At 53.0% G+C, this 19,126-nt stretch overlaps 1 protein-coding gene across 5 annotated transcripts in view; it reads left to right on the top strand.

Annotated features, from left to right (window-relative positions):
- Positions 1-19,126, top strand: part of SEC24B (SEC24 homolog B, COPII component) — a 678,312-nt gene that overhangs the window by 593,582 nt on the left and 65,604 nt on the right. For all 5 annotated transcript variants that reach the window (XM_085641377.1, XM_085641376.1, XM_085641375.1 and 2 more), the window contains one exon: positions 7,076-7,179. In XM_085641377.1, coding sequence (XP_085497503.1) covers positions 7,076-7,179 — 104 coding nt within the window. The remainder of the gene's footprint in view (positions 1-7,075; positions 7,180-19,126) is intronic.

Genomic DNA, 19,126 nt, shown 5'->3' with positions numbered 1-19,126 from the left:
CTGCGCGTCAGAAGGTGGCTTCGGGCGACTCCGCGTTTGGCGTCGGTAGCTACATAGACGTCGCCCTCACACGCCTACGCCAGTTATTTCCTTTTCCGCACCAGCAAGCGCAGATCCGTAGAGAGAGGTACCCGCAGTCATTTTTTTGACGTAGCTTTTTTCTCGACTTTTGTCGACTTTGTCGTTTTTTGAGTCCATACGACTTCTTGTGCACAAGGGGTGCCTGGCTTTAAGGCTTGCGGTCCCTGTAACTGACTGATGTCGGTAACAGATCTGCACAGCGTGTGCCTCTACTATCTAGAGCACGGCCATGACCCCAAGTCGTGCTCCGACTGCTGGACCATGGGCACAAAGTCTTTGCGGGAGCGTCCCGAAAGCTACTCGAGGCAGTCAGCTCCGTGTCGTTCGAGGTTCCGGTCGCGGAGGAGGTCGAGGGACCGGTCGCGGATCCAACACCATTCTTCCTCCAAGTCTTCGCACTCGGGTCAGGTAAGTCAAAGCACAAAAAGAAGTCGAAGAAGCATCGTTGCTCTTCGACTTCTCCCTGTCCATCAGCCGACGTGCCAAGGGATGCGGGTGGTGCACCTCCCGCGGCTTCGCATGCGGAGCCTGTAGGGTCGGCGCCAGGTTCCCTTCCCCCCCCCCCCCCCTTTCCCGGGACCAGAAGTGACCTCTGCCCAGCTTTATCAGTTCTACGAAGCGATACACGCCATCTTTGGGCAGCCAACTCCGCTCCTTCAGGCCCAGCAGACTTGGTTGGGGGCCCTGGGCATTCGGCGTCAGCGGCTTCGGCCTCTGCACTGCAGGGTCCCCTTGGATCCAGGCCTGGATCCGGATCGGCGTTCGTCGACCTCGTTATGCCTCCCCCGGCACCGATTCCATCAGCACTACGTCTGCCACCGGCGTCGGCAATCCCCAGCTGACGTCGACCCCAGCCTCCACCTCAAGGTAGACACGGAGCTGGACCGACGTCGACCGGCGCCGGATCCGATACCGGCGGGTACATTTGTGCCCCTGTTCTACCCTGGCTCTTTGAGACCAGATTGGCAGCCAGAGGAGGGTGAGGAGGACTGGGAGGGGTCTGGGGACACTTTAACTGAACAGTTGGTGTACGAGCAGGACTAGCGAGACAAACTGGGGGAAGCCAGTGGTCTGGATACCTCACCAGACCTTGGCATATTGTCTCCTCCTACCGTGGCTATGGAAGAGGGAGCGCCATACACACTGGTGTTGCGTAGGGCGGCCGAGGCGCTCCACCTCGAGTTACCTACGGTGGCAGTCAGGACTACCCTCCTGACCGAGGTCCTTCAACCGGCAGCAAGCTCTTTGGAGCCCCTGCTGCCGTTTAATGAAGCCCTCACGGACATCCTTTTGGGCACGTGGTCCTGGCCCAACACAGGGGCTCTTGTGGACAGAAAGATTGGCTGACGTCTCCGCCCGGCCTGGGCGACCCCACTTTCCTCTCCCAAACCCCCACCCCTGAGAGCTTGATGGTCCAAGCCTCCCCTTCCGTACTGCACCACCGGATAGAGAATCCAAAAAGCTGGACCACCTTGGGGAAAAGAATGTTTTGCACCGCCAGCTTTGGACTGCGGTTGGTAAACACCCCATGTCTGTTGGGCCGTTACACCCACTCTGTGTGGGATATGGTGGCGCAGGTGCAGCCTAGGTGCCCGGAGGAGACCTGGGCCATACTCTCCTGTGCAGTTGCCGAGGGGTTAGACACAGCAAAGTTTACCATCCACTGTGGGCCGGATTCCGCCGACGGACTTGGCAGGATGATTTCCACGTCAGTAGCCCTTCGACGCTACGCCTGGTTGCGTTCAACTGGTATTTCCGGGGATGTCCAATCCACCCTTGTAGACATGGCCTTTGATGGCCGTCGCTTTTTCGGCGACAAGGCAGACTACGCGCTAGAGCGCTTTATGGACTCTAGGGCTACAGCCAGGTCCTTGGGCCTCTCCACCACCTGCCCTGCGCAGCCTGCATTTCGCCGAAGGGGTGCCCCACTACGTCCTGCCCAGAGCAACAGGCCAGTGCAACCTGTTGAGCCCCAGCGCGGCTGGAATCGTGGGAACCACCGGCGTGGTTCTGGGGGCCAGCGGGCGGGCCAGTCCACCACAGCCCCTCTGCAGCAGCCTCCAAACCCTCCTAGTCTGATCTTTCAGGGCCACCAAACGCCAGTGGGGGGTTTAGGATCTGCCATCACCTACCCCACTGGCGCACCATAAGGATCAGTCCTCCCTGCCTCCTTCCTGCGGCAAGAGTCACCAAGTCGCTTTTGCTTGCCATTTGTCGCAATCCGCCACCCTGTCAAAGGCAGGATCCAGAATTTTCTCCTAAGGTGCGATTCATCACATCTGACAATAGGTTCTTCAAATCGTTGAGCATTGATATGCCCTACCTTTTATGTCTGCTCTGCCAACACTTCCCCTTACATCAGGACGAATCGCTGGGGAAACACCTATCCAATCTGTTGGTAGAGGGTTTTTTTTCAAAGGATATTTCTAGAGTGTTCCTAGCTCTGAAATACAGGAGGGTTGCTACTCTAGCTTTTTTCTTGTGCTGGAGAAGGACCTTCTTCCTTTGAATGCCTTCCTGTGAACGGACAAATTCAAAAGACTCACGCTGGCCCAGATCTATCGGTCCTGGGCCTGAGTAAATTGATGACTTCCTTGGACTTGCTGGACGTGTATTTTCATATTCCCATCCTGCAGTCTGATGTTACCTGTGTTTCAAGGAAGGCGAGGAGCATTTAAAGTTTCCATGCTCTCCTTTCGCCTTGCTAGTGTCCCTTACTCGTTAATAAAAATGATGGTGGTAGTGGCTGCCCATCTTCGGAGGTAGGGGTACCAGTTTTCCCTAACCTCGATGAGTTGCTGTTGTTAGGCAAGCTTACGGCAGTCAGTCAAAGACCACTTCTCGATGACGGTGAACCCCCTAACATCGATGGGGATCACGATCAAGGAAACAAAGTTATGCCTGACCCCTTTGCAGAGGCTTTGTTACATTTGGGCTATCTTGGATACTGTAACGTTCAGGCCCTACCCTCCATTGATCCAATTTCAAGACATTGGGGCTATGATCAGGATATATCAGCATTAGTTCTGAGTTTCCATGAGAGTAACTCTGTGGCTTCTTGGCCCTTTAGCTTCCTGTATCCTCTGGCATATGCAGACTCTGCAATGTTATTTAAAGTTTCAGTGGGACCAGCATCAAGGAAACCTATTTGAGGTCCTTCATATCTCAGTGGAGAATGCACATGGTCAGCAGTGGTGACTACTGGACCACAGTTGTACCAGCAGCAGGCCTTTCTCCCTTCCTCACCCAGAGCTGATTGTGGTGACAGGCATGTCACTGCTAGGTTGATGAAGTCATTTGAGAGAGGTGGAGATCAGGGCACTCTGGAAGCCCAACTCCATATCAGTTTGTTGGAGCTCCTATCGTACATCAAAAGGAGGCTGGTTCAGGTTCTCACAGACAACACAAGCACCATGTGGTATTGCAGCAAGCAGAGTGTAATATGTGTTGGGCCCTATACCAAGAGGCTCTTATTATGAACCACCTGGCAAGGTCGTTGAATGCAGGAACAGACGAGCTCAGCAGATAGTGTCTGGCGGACCAAAAACGGCAGCTACATCGGAGGTGGTGAAGAGCACTTTCCAACAGTCATCTTGTACATTAGTTTGTTGAGACAAGCAGCCTGTTATCTAACATGACCATATTACCATGTAATAACTATTAAGGAAAAGTAACTTTTAAAAATGTACTTTTTATGTCTGACCTGTCAGAAGGCTAATTAGCATACACCTCTCAGGTCTCGAAAAATCATAAAAATGTTCCAGACCTGCAGGTCTAGTGACTGGAGTAATCTACTCAACCTAACTGTAATGCACTTGATTAATAAACTGGTCTCAAATTATGTGATCCTAGAGAAATATTTTTTAACTGAGCCGCATTTTTCTTCATTATCACATATGAGAGCACTTAAATATGTGAGTTTGGCATATCTGCTGTAGTAAAACTATTTTGTTTGATTTAATAGAGTAAACTTCTGCTTATTGTATATAACGAAACTAGCCCACATATAGGGTACACATGACCCATGACTTAACTCTTTGTTCACTAAAAGCGCTCATCAGAGCAGTGGAAGGAACGTTCCTAAGTTCATGTTTAAAAATTCTCACTTTTAATACATATAGTATTAAAGCATGATGTTGTAGCACACTGTCATTTACAGGCAGCACATTCTCCATTGAAATGGCTTCAAACTAGTCCACTGAGATGCAGTTTTACTGATAGCCTACAAACGATAGTGAGTATACATCGGTTTCAGCAAATATTTATCATTTGCACATCACAAAGTAGAGTGTTCTGATATGTTTTAATCCTAATAAAATCTTTGTGTCCATTACATTTCAGAATTTTAAAAAATGTGCTTGCCTAATTGCTAACATATTATGTAATATTTGTACAGTTCATTTACAAGATATTTAAATGTTGTGTTGTAGAAAAAGAAACTGACAACCTACTGCCTTTCATTTCCCTCTACCTGTACCCGAGCACGATTGACAGACAGTTCACATGACAGAATTGGTAAACTTTGCAGTCGGAGGATCTCGGAGATAAAATGAGCTGCAGTTTGTAAGAAGACATGAGCTGACACTTGACCTCTGTCTCTGAATGTGTAGCAAATGTGGCAAGATAGAAACATAATTTAAAGATATCTTTATTCCTCATTCACTTTTGGAATGAACAGAACACCTGTATTTTGCCAGCTTGAGCTTTCTCACCAGAACGGGCAAATAGGCCCTTAAAATAGCACGCCATGATAAAAACGGACTCATCATAGCGAATGAGCTGTCAGCCTTAAATAGATGTGAAACGGGTGTGAAATACCTCCCAGGAGCAAACAATAGTCTGACATGAAGGGGCAGCGAGGAGACTTCCGATCGCCACTGAATATTTAGGGTAGGGATGATAGCATAGTGTCAAATCCTGCTTGATAAGTCTGTTGAGCCACATGTAACATTTGAACCATACTTGAAAGAGAGAGAAGAGGGTGCCAAGACAATTCTTGTATTTCCATTGTCTGTTTGCTGAAGGATCATGATTGTGTCCTACCAGAATTCTTTCTCTGGGTTTGTTGTGGGCACAGTGCGTGGTTCAAATCAAATTTTTATGTTCGATGTGGAAGGACACTATGATTCCCATAGTACACTCCTCCCACACACCCCCAACTCTCAAAACCCAAGCTTAGTGTGGCCGAAGGCTTTTTGCCATCTGAAAATATCCTGACACATGGAATGTTAGGCGTGTTTGCAGTAAGACAAACCAGAACTGCTGTAAAAGTGGGTAGGTCAGTGCCTGGGAGCTTTTAGCCTGTTTGTTGGGGAGGGGTCATTAGTCCCGTACCCCCCCCCGCCCCACCTCCCACTAGCTTGTGGCAGGCAAATATGTGCACCTCCAGGCACCAACTTCAGGACACTTTCTGGGCATACAGAAGGTGATTGGGCCTGCTGCCTGTGCCCCAGAGAAGAGCCCTGAAGTATTGAACCTGTGCCCTCTTCTTGTACCCAGAACAAAGCAGTGGACTCCAAAGATCAGTTAGCTGATCTCCTGTGTGATTACAGGGAGAGAACAAGCTGTAGGAGAACTTTTCCTAGAAGCATCCAGCTCATCTGACCTTTGGCACCTGCACCTGGTCCAGACCCTGTTGTTGGTCTCTGCCTGATAATCTGTGAGTCTCTGAAGAGCTCTCCTGAGTTCCTAGGGCCTTAGAAGTGTACTTCTGTGGTAGATTGGGACTTGAAAGACTAAGTAAGAAGGTAGATTCTTTGATATTACAAACCTGGTTGGTTTATATGGCCCAAGCTCCGTTGCGGTCAGCCTGAAATTGCGCCTAGGTCCCGGTCTACCACGACCATAGACTATCATTGCCGCTTTGTGCTTTCGGGTGATATTTTCCCTTAAATATTTAGGAACTTATATCTCCTATTCCCCTTGTTAATTTTTGTTATTTTGTTGAAAATTTTACAATATTTTTTCTAAATCGATTTGGGGTTTTCATTGTTTGACATTATGACTTTATTACTGTTTTTGATACTGCATAAAGTATTGACAAGTTGTCCTAAATACCCCTGACTGCTCTGTGCCTTAGCAACCAGGGGGTTGAGCTCGGATTAATTGTTACTTTGAAGGTCCACCCTGTCAAGGGTTATGATAATTCCTTGAGGTGAGTAGCCCCCCCCCCCCACTGCAAATAGTCCATTTTCTTTCAACTACCCTTTCTTACAACCCACCAGCACTACCCATCCCTGAACCCTAAACATTCCTTACTAAACCTTAACCCTAGCATCCGTTGAACTGTAGAAGCTCCTTAATATCCATTAACGCTAACTTTCCCTGAACTATAAAAGCCTCTTATACCCCTATTCACTATCACTGAAATCTACCCTTATCTGAAACCTAAATCCCCTAGTACCTCTTGAAACTACCAATCCCTAAAAACTCATTGGTACACCTTAACGCTATACTTCCTTCAACCCTAAAAACCCCTTAGTACCCATTGCAGCTACCAATCCAAGAACCCTAAAAGACCCTTACAACCCCTTATCAGTAGTCATGCATGAACTGTAAAAACCCCAACCCCTATAAACCACCCATCCCTAAGTACTTCAAACCCAATGCGCTGTAAATGAGATGTGTTGCTACTGATTTCTTAGTTGTGGTAAATCTGTTTGTATAAATCCATTGTAATGGTGAATCATCGTAGTGGATGCATTGTATAGGTGCAATACCATAGTTGGAAGCCTCTTTCTATCAATGTGTAATTTCCTTTTTAAATCTTGAATGCATCAAGGTGCAATCATGTGTTTTGGACTCTCAAACCTGATTCTAAGCTTATTGTATAGTGTACTTTATTTGCTGTCAATTCTTTGTGAATTCTGCTATTGTTTTTGTATTACTAATTTTTTTATAGTTTCTCAAGATTTGCATGTGTAATCAAAAGGAAACATGCTAGTATTCAAATGTATTAAGTAAATTGTCAAGTAATTATTTTTCCTAAAAACAGATGCAGATTCCAGAGTTGGACAACCTCTTATCTGAGAGAACAAGATCTTTTTTAGCATGGCTTCGAGACAGCAGACCTTCAAGTCCAGTCCTTCATGTTGTTAAGTAAGTTTTCTTTTAGGTAACTATTTGGTGATTCATTTGTGAATGGATTGCGTGGCTTTGATTGTTTGAAAATAAACAATTGAAGTGGACTGTAAAGTTATGAAATACATAATTTACATTTCTAAATACATGAGACATCAGCTAATGCTAGATCAAAAAAAGGAATCTGATGGAGACTTCTAGCTGCAGATTCCTTACCTTGGCAAACCAACTCAAAGTTACCACCAGTTGTGACTGTACAAATTTAGTTTACCTTCTCTTACCTACACCCTTGGATAACACTTGTTTTCACAACACTCCTGTTTCTTTGTAGATTTGTTATCCCTGACGAAGGGCAACTCCAACCCAAAATGCATTGGGATGATCTATATTTATGAATGAGGAAATGTTCTGATGCACATCATGAGACGCGGCTGGATCCAGAAAATTTTCCTAAGCAATGCACCTTGCGCGTGTCGTCAGGTGGCTCCATTCGGCTACACGTGACGTCTTTGGCGTCATTAGTGTCAGTTATATCTGAAAGATAGATTCCTTACCTTATAATTACCCCCAGGCCTCAGACTGGATCCGGAGAACTTTTTTCGTAGTAGTACCCTTGCACGTCGGTAGATGGCATCGGTTGACTCCGCGTTCGCCGTTGGCGTCGTGGTCGCCCGAATGACGTCGCAGTATCTACTTAATCGCCGCCCCTGCGCACTGACTTAAGCTCTTTTTTTTTTTCCCCACGCCAGCCAGCACAGATCCGAAGAGAGCGGTACCCTAGTCCATTTTTGGCTAACAGTTTTTCGACTTTTTGTCGACTTCTTTTCGAGTCGTTTGACCCCTTGTGCATAGGGATGTCACATCCGCGGACCAGCTTCAAGCCTTGTGGCTCCTGCCACAACCTGATGTCGGTGATGGACCCACATCTCGTGTGCCTCTGATGTCTGGAGCGCGACCAGGACCTGAAGTCCCTGTAGTCTTTGCAGGAACAGTCTCAAAAGCTTCTGGAGGCCCGGCAGTTGGCTCCGCGCCGCTCGAGATCCCGGTCGAGAGGTAGCGGGACCGGTCGCGGAGCCACCACCATCACACCTCGTTGAAGTCTTCATCTTCGGGTAAGTCGAAGCACAAGAAGGCGAAGATGCACCGCCGCTCTTCGCTTTCTCCCCGTCTGTCGGCCGGCGAGACGCGGGATGTGGACGGTTGTCGTCCTTCGGCTCTGCCCACGGAGCCTGCTGGCTCGGCTCTGAGTTCCCCTCCCCCCCTCCCCCCCCCCCTCCTTTCCGGGAGCCCTTTCTGCGACCCCTGCCCAACTTTGTACATTTTACAAAGCTCTCCACCCCATCTTTGGGCAGCCCGACTCTGCCGGCGCGCCTTCAGGCCCCGTGGATTCGGTTGGGGGTTCCAGGCCTTTGCTGCCGGCTTCTCTGGCACCGCAGGGCCCCCAAGGATCCAAGCCTGGATCCGGATCGGTGCCAGTCGACCTCACGACACCTACTCCGGTGTCAAATCCAGTGACGACACCGCCTCCTCCTACACTGGTTGAATCCCCAGCGGGCGTCGACCTCGGCCTCCACCTCGACCTAGATACGGAGCCAGACCTGCGTCGACTGATGCCGGTACTGGCGCCGACCGGCACTTTTGAGCCAATTTTCTATCCTGGTGTTACCCTTTACTGCCTGCCACTCAGGGCGATGGGGGAGGAGGACTGGGAGGGCTCTGTTGACCCTCTTGCAGACCAACTTGAAGATCCAGACTGGAGAGAGAAGTTGGGTGATGCCAGTGGTCTGGATACCTCCCCAGCCTTGGTATGCTTTCTCCCCCTACCGTGGCTACGGAGGAGGGAGTCTCCTACGCTGTGGTGTTGCATAGGGCGGCTGAGGCCCTGGGCCTTGAGATTCCTATGGTGTCAGTCCGGACCAACTGTCTCCTGACTGAGGTGCTTCAATCAGCAGCGGTCTCTTCGGAGCCCCTGCTGCCGTTTGATGAGGCTCGCATGGACATCCTTCTGGGTACTTGGTCCAAGCCCAGCACAGAGGCTCCTGTGGATAGGATGATTGCCCAACACCACCGCCTGCTCCGGGCAACCCTATTTTCCTCTCCCAACACCCTACCCCTGAGAGATTGGTTGTCCAAGCCTCTACCCCCAAAGGCGCGTTCCCTACTATTCCCCCAGATAGGGAATCAGCTGGAACACCTTGGGAAGATCTTTTCTTCCGCCAGCTTGGGACTGCGATCGGTGAACACCGCATGTCTATTGTGCTGTTACACCCACTCTGTGTGGGATACAGCTGAGCAGGTGCTGCCACAGTGCCCGGAGGAGGCCCGGTCCGCACTCTCCCATGCGGTTGCCAGAGGGACGGATGCAGCAAAGTACGCCATTCACTGCGGACTGGACAACCCCGACTCGCTAGGCAGGACTAGTTCAACGTCGGTAGCCCTGAGACGCTATGCCTAGCTGAGATCCGCTGGCTTCTTGGCTGATGTGCAGTCTACACTTTTGGACATGCCCTTCGATGGCCGTTGCTTGTTTGGCGACAAGGCAGACCACTCGCTTGAGCGCTTCAAGGATTGTAGGGCTACGGCCAGGTCCTTGGGCCTCGCGACTGCATATCACCCCATGCAACCTGCCTTTCGCCCTTTTCGTTGCTATGGAAGGGGTGCCCTGCCACGTTCCTCCCAGAGCCACAGGCTGCTCAGACTGCGCGGTCGGGGACGAGGGACCCAGCTTCGTGGGTCTGGGGGCCAGCGGGCGGGCCAGTCCACCAGTGCCCCCTCTGCAGCAGCCTCCAAACCCTCCTAGTCCGACTTTTCTGGGCCACCAATTGCCAGTGTGCGGCAGGATCCACCATCACCTCCCCCTGGCAAACCATGACGTCGGTCAGGTGGGTTTTGCAGATAATCCGAAGGGGCTACCCCTCCATCCATGCCACCGCAACTACCCCTCCATCCATACCACCGCAATTCCATCGCATGTCGGAGGATCACTTGGCCCTTCTCCTCCAGGAAGTTATGGCTCTCTCAGCCAAGGGAGCCATTGAGCGAGTTCCTACCCCAGAAGTAGGTCGTGGTTGTTATTCTCACTACTTTCTGGTGCCCAAGAAGGACAAAGACCTGCATCCTATCTTGGATCTCAGGAACGTCAACCGCTTCCTCCGGAAGAAGTTCAAAATGTTGACTTTGGCTCAGGTTCTGTCTGCCCTCAACCCTGGATGGTAGCGTTGGAGTTGCAGGACGCCTATTTTCACATCCCCGTCCTGCCTGCCCACCGGCGTTACCTAGTGTTCACAGTAGGCCATGAGCATTTTCAGTTTACCGTGCTCCCCTTTGGCCTTACCAGCGCCCTTCGGGTGTTCAGAAAGTGATGGCAGTGGTAGCAGCTCATCTGTGCAGATCAGGGGTTCCAGTCTTTCCCTATCTCGACGACTGGCTTTTTGAAGGCGAGCTCGCCCCATTCTGTTGTCTCGCTCCTCAAGAGTATGGCAGACCTCCTGCCATTGCTGGGGTTCACTGTCAACGTGCCAAAGTCACACCTGAGTCCCTCTCAGAAGCTCCTTTTCATCCTGCGGTTCTGGACACAGCGCAGTTTCAGGCCTATCCTCCCGAGCAACGAGACCGGGATATTCCGACTATGATTGCTATCTTTCAGCCTCTATCCTGGGTTTCAGTCAGAAGGACTCTGAGGCTGCTGGGCCTCATGTCCTCCTGCATCCTGCTGGTGGAGCATGCCAGGTGGCACATGCGGGCTCTGCAGTGGGACTTGAAGTTTCAGTGGGCACAGCATCAGTGGAATCTTTCCGATTGCGTCAACATCTCGGAGGGCACTGCACACCAGCTGCAGGGGTGTCTAACGGACCAAGATTGGGTCAACAGCAGGTCCCTCTCATTCCCCACCCAGAGTTCACAGTGGTGACAGATGCCTCACTTCTGGGGTGGGGCAGCCACATGGGGGAGGCAGAGATCAGAGGCCTTTGGTCTCCAGCAGAGTCTGGGCTCCACATCAACCTTCTGGAGCTCCGGGCAATTTGTTTTGCACTGAAAGCATCCCTTCCTTCTGTCAAAGGGAGAGTAGTGCAGGTGTTCTCAGGCAACACCACCGCCATGTGGTATTACCACAGACAAGGCGGGGTGGAGTCTTGAACCCTCTGTCAGGAGGCCCTTCGTCGCTGGAACATCAAGGCATGTCCCTGGTGGTTCAACACCTGGCGGGTTCTCTGAACGCCTGGGCGGCCGAACTTAGCCGCCTGTTCATGATGGATCACGAATGGCTTCTGCATTTGGAGGTGGTGCAATGGGGAGAGCCTTGGTTTGATCTATTCGCCACCGAAGAGAACGCGCAATGTCAGCAGTTCTGCGTGTTGGAATTTCCAAGGCAGCACTCGCTCAGCCACGCTTTTCTTCGCGAGTACAGTTGCGGTCTTCTATACGCCCTTCCGCCTATACCACTTCTGCCCAAAGTGCTAAAGCTCATCAAGCGAGATCGGGCCCAAGTCATTCTTGTGGCTCCGGATTGGGCACGAAGAGTCTGGTATCCCGAGCTCTTGCACATGGCCATCGGTCCTTCGATCAGACTGCCTCTTTGGGAGGATCTTCTGTCGCAGCAGCAGGGAACGGTCCGCCACCCGAACCTGTCCAGCCTCCACCTTCTTGCGTGGAGATTGAGCGGTGACAGTTGACTGCTTTCAACCTTCCTCCCGAAGTCTGTAATGTCATCTTGGCAGACGGGCGTCCCTCCAATAAATCAGTATACGCCTGCAGATGGATCACATTTGTGACATGGTGCACAGCAAAGGCTGTGGATCCCCTTTCTGCCCCTCTTTCAGAGGTCTCCTCTTCCTTCTTTCTTTGGCCCAGCAGGGATCTGCTCTGGGCACCCTTAAAGGCTATCTTTCGGCTGTTTCGGCCTTCCTTTGCCTTCCAGATTAACTTTCTCTTCTCAAGTTCCCTATTGTAAATAGGTTTCTCAAGGGCATTACTCATCTCTATCCTCCTATTCCTTTCTTTTTTTTTTTTTTTTTTGAAACCGTTTATTACATTTTAAAAAAGTTACAAGTATGGGCCTACAACCATCCGGCCGGCCGCTAGAGTGGCAGAAGCATATGACATACCTACAGTAAGAGACTCTTGGCGGTGCAGATTGGTAAATCAGGAGATATCAATAGCGCAGGCCACATAACTCTAAGCCCACAATACGGTTTCCTTTTTTCAAAACAGAACAACACAAAAAACCACACCCGCAAGGCAACCCGCCATCCAAAGTGACAGCACGTGCTTCTTAAGTGGGGGATCCCAACCAGCAGCCAAACTCTGAAGAGGGGAATGGGAATAGATCAGGGACTGGGGAACCACATGCCCACGGCTGAGGGAGGGGGTCGGCTAGGGGGACGGAGCTGGTGAGGCAGCCGGCAGCAGTGGCGGCTCACAAATACCCCCGCGATAGGCGTTCCAGGGGCCCCAGATTTTCACCCACGCCCCAGGCTTACCCCTCGCCACATACACTACCTTTTCACGAAACATACACCAATCCATATGTTCTTTCCAGGCCAACACCGCCGGGGGCCTCTGGGATCCCCACAATTGAGCAATGTCGCGCTTAGCTATCATGTATCCCAGAGTCACCCACCGCGTCTGCGGGACCGAATAGTCATTTGGTTCCCACACATTCAGCAAGCATCTCCTCGCTTCAGGCAGCAGCGCGACACGCGTCACCACACGCAGGACCTCATGCACACCACGCCAGAATCGCTCCACCTTTGGGCACTCCCACAGAATATGCATGAAAGTTGCCAAGGCACCACAGCCACGCTTACACAATCCGTCACCAGCAAAGCCCATACGTAGAAGCCTTGGCCCCGTCACGTAAACCCGGTGGAGGATCTTAAGCTGGACGAAGCGAAGGCGAGCCGGGATGGCCACCTCCTTCGGAGAGGCCACCGCGGAAATCCAGTCCTCGTCGTCCAGTTCCAGCCCGTCGGCAACCCAGGCCTCGCGGAGACTAGTCAGCAGGCACGATCTGTCGTTGATCAGTTTTTTATATATAAGGGAGATCGTGCTGTCTGGGACATGGCCATCCAGCACTCTGTCCTCCAGGGGGGAAGACTCCGGAATGGACGCGACATCCGGGAAGACGGAGCCCAGCGCGTGGCGGACTTGTAAGTACCGAAAGTACTCACTGCCTTGCAGCTGAAACTCCGTCTGCAGCGTCTCAAAAGTTTTGAATCCCCCCCTCGTCCAGAGATCTCCCACTGTGCTGATTCCGATCGTGTCCCACTTCTCGAAGCCCTTAATGTCCACAGGGAGCCCAACCTCTCAGACGCATATAGCGGTGTCGCCCGGGTCAAACGGTCCTTCCACCCCATAGCTGCATTAGCCGCGTGCCATACACGCACCATGACACGCGTCGGTCCCGTCAAACGGGAGTCGGGCGCGCCAGAGTAGAGCGCTCGATTGTAATCGCCACCGGGCAGGAGCATCTTGTCCATTTCAAATGCCGGGTTCAAGGCGGGCCCGTAAAGGCCATGATTAATTGCAGCTAGCTGGGAGGCCCAGTAATACCGTTTAATGTCCGGGAGGGCAACCCCCCCATCGTACCACGGAAGCGTCAATTTAGCCAGAGCAATACGCGGCCTCCCGTCCCAGAACAGGCGCCGCTGCAGGCTCTCCACCTCACGGAAGTAGCGCGCCGGAACCAAGTCCATAGTATTCTGGAGCGCGTACAGAAAGCGCGGCAAGGACATCATCTTAAACAAGGCCGCTCGGCCAAGCGGCGAAAGCGGAAGACGCCGCCAACGCGCAACATCCTCCTTCAAGCGCTGGAGGGGGGGTAGCAAGTTCCGCTCGTAGCGGGCCTCCGGGTCTAGAGTAATATATATACCCAGGTACCGGAACCCCTGGGAGGCAATCTGGATCGGGCAGTCCCGTGGTAGGGCCGGGGCCTCCCCGGAAAGCACATATACGCAGGATTTCGCCCAGTTGATGACAAGGCCTGAGTTACGACCGAAGGAGCGCAAAACATCAACCAGGACAATCAGCGAGTTACGCGGGGAGGCGAGATACAATAGGATATCATCGGCGTAGAGGGACACGCGGTCCTCATGCTCGGGGGTCCAGCGGAGACCACGGATAGAGGGGTGCCACCGCAGCCACTCCGCCAAGGGCTCCAAGGCCAGTGCAAACAGGAGCGGCGACAAGGGGCAACCCTGACGCGTGCCCCGCCCCAGCGCGAATGGGGCCGAGACCCGCCCATTCACCACCACCTGCGCCAGTGGGCCCGAATACAACAATTTGACCCAGCTAATGAATCCCGGTCCAAATCCAAATTTCGCCAGCATCGCCCAGATGTATGGCCATTCAAGCGTATCAAACGCCATGGTGGCGTCTAAGGACGCCAAGATGGCCGGCTCCCGCACAAACGGGACACGCGCGAGCACCCCGTGCAAGCGTCGCAGATTAAGAGCCGTGTTGCGATGGGGTATAAAGCCAGATTGGTCCTGGTGGACCAAATCGCCCACCACGCCGACCAGCCGGTTGGCCAGCACCTTGGCGAGGATTTTGGGCTCCGCGTTCAAGAGCGAGATAGGCCTATAGGATGTAACCCGCTCACGGGGTCTCCCCTCCTTGTGGATCACCACGATTGTGGCCAAACGCTGGTCCGGCGGGAGGGAACCCTGCGAGTGGGCCGCCAGGAACATCGCACGCAGGTGGGGCGCCAGTACATCCGGTCGCAGCTTGTAGAGCTCGATGGGGATACCATTGGGGCCCATGGCCTTGCCGGATGCGACCGAGCGAATAGCCAAGGCAATTTCGTCCGAGGTGGGAGGAGCGTCCCGCAAGTCCCTGTCCTCCACCGTAAGGGAGGGCAGCGCGATGTCCCGAAGCAGTGCATGGGAATCTTCCTCCGAGCAGGGAGAAACCGGGGAGTACACCTCGCGGAAGTAATCCGCGAAGCAGGAGACAATGGCTTCCGGCTCGGTGACACGCACACCATCCATCCCCTCAATCAAAGGAACCACACGACTCGCTCTCTCCCTCTTGTCCAACCACGCAATCAATTTACCAGCCTTATCACCAACATCATACAATCGCCCCTGTTGCTCTCTACTGAGGCCCCTGGCCGCCTCCGTGACGAGGGCCCTATAGGCCGCCTGCTTGAGGTGCAGAACATGCAACTTGGCATCCGTTACCCCGCTCCCCAGGTCACCCTCTAGTTCCGCAATTTCGGCCTCCACCCGGGTGACTTCCTCCCGCTCGCGCCTCCGGGCATGGGAGATAAAGGAGAGGGCCTCCCCTCTGAGAACTACCTTAAAAGCCTCCCACAGGGAGATGGCCGAAGGGACAGACCCCACATTCTCATCAAAATATCGCTGCAAGGATTTGATCAAGTCGGCACGAATAGTGGGGTCGCGCAAGTACCAAGCATTGATTGGAGCCACCCTGCCCTCCCCCCTCGGGAAGACATCGAAATGTAACAGTAATGGGGAGTGATCTGAGATACCCCGCGCCAGATGGCACACCTCTCCCACTCTCCCAGCATAGGCCGCCGGGACAAGGATGTAATCAAGCCGCGAGAGGCTACCATGGGCACCCGAGTGGAAGGTGTATTGCCGCTGCGCGGGATGCTTTAATCGCCAGCAATCCACCAGGCCCAATGTATCTAAAAGGCCGGACAGCCACGCCTGTGCCCGGGGAAGGTCCCTAGGGGGATGACGATCCATAGACCCAGAAGCTACCGCATTGAAGTCCCCCCCAACCACCAGCAGGCCACCCGGAAGGTCTAGGAGGAGGCGCCCCAAATCCGCAAATGTAGTAGATTGTAGCCCAGGCGGGACGTACACTGATATAAAAACAAACACTCTACCCTCCATTCTACCCACCAGAACAGTGTAGCGTCCCCTCTCATCATGGCGCACCTCATCAATCTCCAACGGGAGCGAGTTCTTGATCATAATACCCACCCCCCGCGAGCCCGAGGTGAAGCCCGAGTGGGCCACCAAACGATAGCCCCGCCGATTCATGGCATGAAAGGAGTTACCTATAAGGTGTGTCTCCTGCAGGAAGATAACATCTGGTGAAATACGTTTCAGGTACTGCAGGACCACACCACGCTTAATCCTGTCCCCCAGGCCGTTAACATTCCATGACAACACAGTCAAATCCCTACCCCCCGTCATACGTAGAAGCAATCAGTCGTCCCCCACAGAGCATCTCGAGAGCAACAATACAGTAAAGGGCTTGCCTTGCGGTGCAAACAAACAACACACCCCCCCCCCACCCCCCCAACCCAACAGAACTCCCCCCTCCCTGCACCCCTGCATGAGCCCAGACAGCCCCCCCAAAGTGCAGTGTGCCTGTCGCCCCATAGATGAAAAACTTACTAGTCCCCCAGAGGAGGAGGGAAGCCCCCAACAGACCCCGTACGATCTCCATAGGAGGGGAACATACACGATCAGTAAATGGTAAAGGAATGTTGTCCAGAGCAAGGCTTATTATTCACCCCTCAGTTCTGATCCGGCGGGCCCTCCCCGCCAACCGCACCCCCCCCACCCCCTCGGTCCCGATCTCCAGGCAGAGTGTCCAACCAGTCCCCAGCCGCCTCGGGTCGGTCAAAAAAGTGCGTGCGACCATCCACCTCCACCCTTAGCTTAGCTGGAAAAAGCATTGAGTACTTAAGGTTCAGGTCCCGTAGGCGACGTTTAACTCCGAGAAAACTCAGTCTCTGCTTTTGGACCGCCGGAGTAAAGTCTGGGTAGAAATGCACATTCATGTTATCAAGCTTGACCGGTCCCTGTTGCCTGGAGGTCTGCAGGATAGCGTCTCTGTCCCGAAAGTTAAAAATCCGGGCAATGAGAGGCCGCGGCGGGGCACCGGCCTTAGGTCTGCCCCCAGGGACCCGGTGAGCACGTTCCACCGCAAAAAGCTTACTCAGCCCCCGGGGCTGGAGATGGGTAAGGATCAATTCTTCCACAAAAAGATCTGCCGCCTCCGCCTCTCGTCCCTCCGGCACCCCCACGATGCGAACGTTATTCCTCCGGGCCCGACCCTCGGAATCCTCCAGTCGCCGGTCCATCAGGGCGCTCGCCTGGCCAAGCCGGCGCACCTCCTTTTGGAGGGCCACCACGTCCGTCGTGAGGCTCGTTGTAGTGTGGGCCAGGGAATCGACCCGGTCGTTGGTTTTGGACAAGTCAGCCCTCACAAGGCTCACATCCACAAGGACCGAGTCTATCTTTTGCGCTAGTGTGTCGAAGCGCTGGTCCACCGAGGCCTTCATCTCTGCGATGGCGCCCATGACGTCCCGGAGGGTCAAATCCACCGGCTGAGCAGACGCCTCCGTCGGGCCCGCCGGGGATGTGCGCGATGTCTCCGGAGATCCCTTCTGGAGAGTGTAGCGGTCCATACTGTTGGATTGATGCGCCGGGCCACGGCGGGTCGTCTTCACCTTCGCCCGGTCGCCATCTTGTTTGGTGGACATGCCTGCTCTCCCACCGTCGTGCCAATCTCCTCAAAAGGGCCGATAAACCAGTTCACGGGTTCCGGGGGGGGAGGGCGACCACTGGACCGCAGGACGACTCACAGCCGGCGGGTCAGCCGGGCACCTGGACAAGGCCACACCACCGCACCCCGCTCCGCGACCCTACCTCGCTTGAGGGCAAGGAGGGCGCAAAAGCGAAAGTGAAAGCGCGGGGTACGCGAGTCGTCCAGCCCTGCCCGCCGCTGTTGTTCGCTTTGTCCCCGGATCGCCCCACTACTCCAATCCGGGGGGCCGGCGCGGAGAAGGCCGCAACCTTTGATCGGTGCTCCCACCGGTGTCCGGGGTCCAATTCGAAAACGAAAAACGGGTGGCGCCTCAGCTCGGGTTCACCGACACAGTCCCCTCAACAAGGACAGGATATAGCCATGATTAATTCAGGAGGTCGCGGAGGTCCTCGGGAGCCTCGCACCTACGCGGCCATCTTGGTTGCGCGCTAGGCTCCTCCCCTCCTATTCCTTTCTTAATGCTCCAGTGGGACTTGAATTTGGTTCTGACTTATCTGCTGTGTGCTCCCTTTGAGCCATTACATAATTGCCCTCTCACACTTTTAACTCTGAAGACTGCCTTTCTGATTGCCATCACCTCTGCTCGCAGGGTAAGTGAGCTTTAGGCTCTTTCTTCTAAGCCTCCTTTCCTTGCTGTTCATCCGGACAAAGATGTCCTCAGAACTCGGCCTTCTTTTCTCCCCAAAGTGGTTACCTCTTTCCACATGGGACAGACTATCACATTGCCCACCCTCTTCCCGCCCCCGCATCCTTCTAAAGAGGAAGAAACGCTCCACCGTCTGGATCCAAAGCGTGCGCTATCATTTTATTTGGATCATACAAAGCAATTCTGGTTGGACAATCAACTCTTTGGCTATGTGGGTGCCAAGAAAAGTCGGGCCGTGCAAAAGCGAACCATCGCTCAATGGGTCGTTGCATTAATGTCTGTAATTCCTGGTCGAAAAAGGGTTCCGCTCACATTCGACCAGGGCGACTGCAGCCACTATTGCTTTGGGACGCGGAGTCTCTCTCACTGACATCTGCCCGGCAGCCACGTGGGCATCGCTGCACACGCTCACTAGACGTTATTGCCTAGATACTCAAGTCCGAAGAGAAGGCTTCTTTGGCCGTTGAGTTCTCCAGAATTTCCTGGTGTAAACTTGGTTCACAGATCGACCTCCTTGGTTGGTATTGCTGGGGTATCTATTCTAAGGTAAGGAATCTATAACTAATAGTCTCTTTCAGATTAACAAGTTACTTGCCTTCGGTAATGATGTATCTGTAAGAGACATATATTAGTTATAGAATCTGATAGAGACATCTAGCCGCAGATTCCTTAACTTAGAATATCCCCAGGGGTCAGACTGGATCCTGAAATTGTTTTGCAGCAGCACCTCTGCACGCTGACATCAGTTTCCTTCTTTTCCGCGTGCAACGCGGATCCGGAGTGAGCGGT

The sequence above is a fragment of the Triturus cristatus genome, chromosome 2_2 (assembly GCF_964204655.1).
Source record: "Triturus cristatus chromosome 2_2, aTriCri1.1, whole genome shotgun sequence".
In the NCBI taxonomy this organism is placed as follows: Eukaryota; Metazoa; Chordata; class Amphibia; order Caudata; family Salamandridae; genus Triturus; species Triturus cristatus.
The sequence above is the reverse complement of the archived record's forward strand: the minus strand, read 5'-3'. Positions and strand labels throughout refer to the sequence as shown.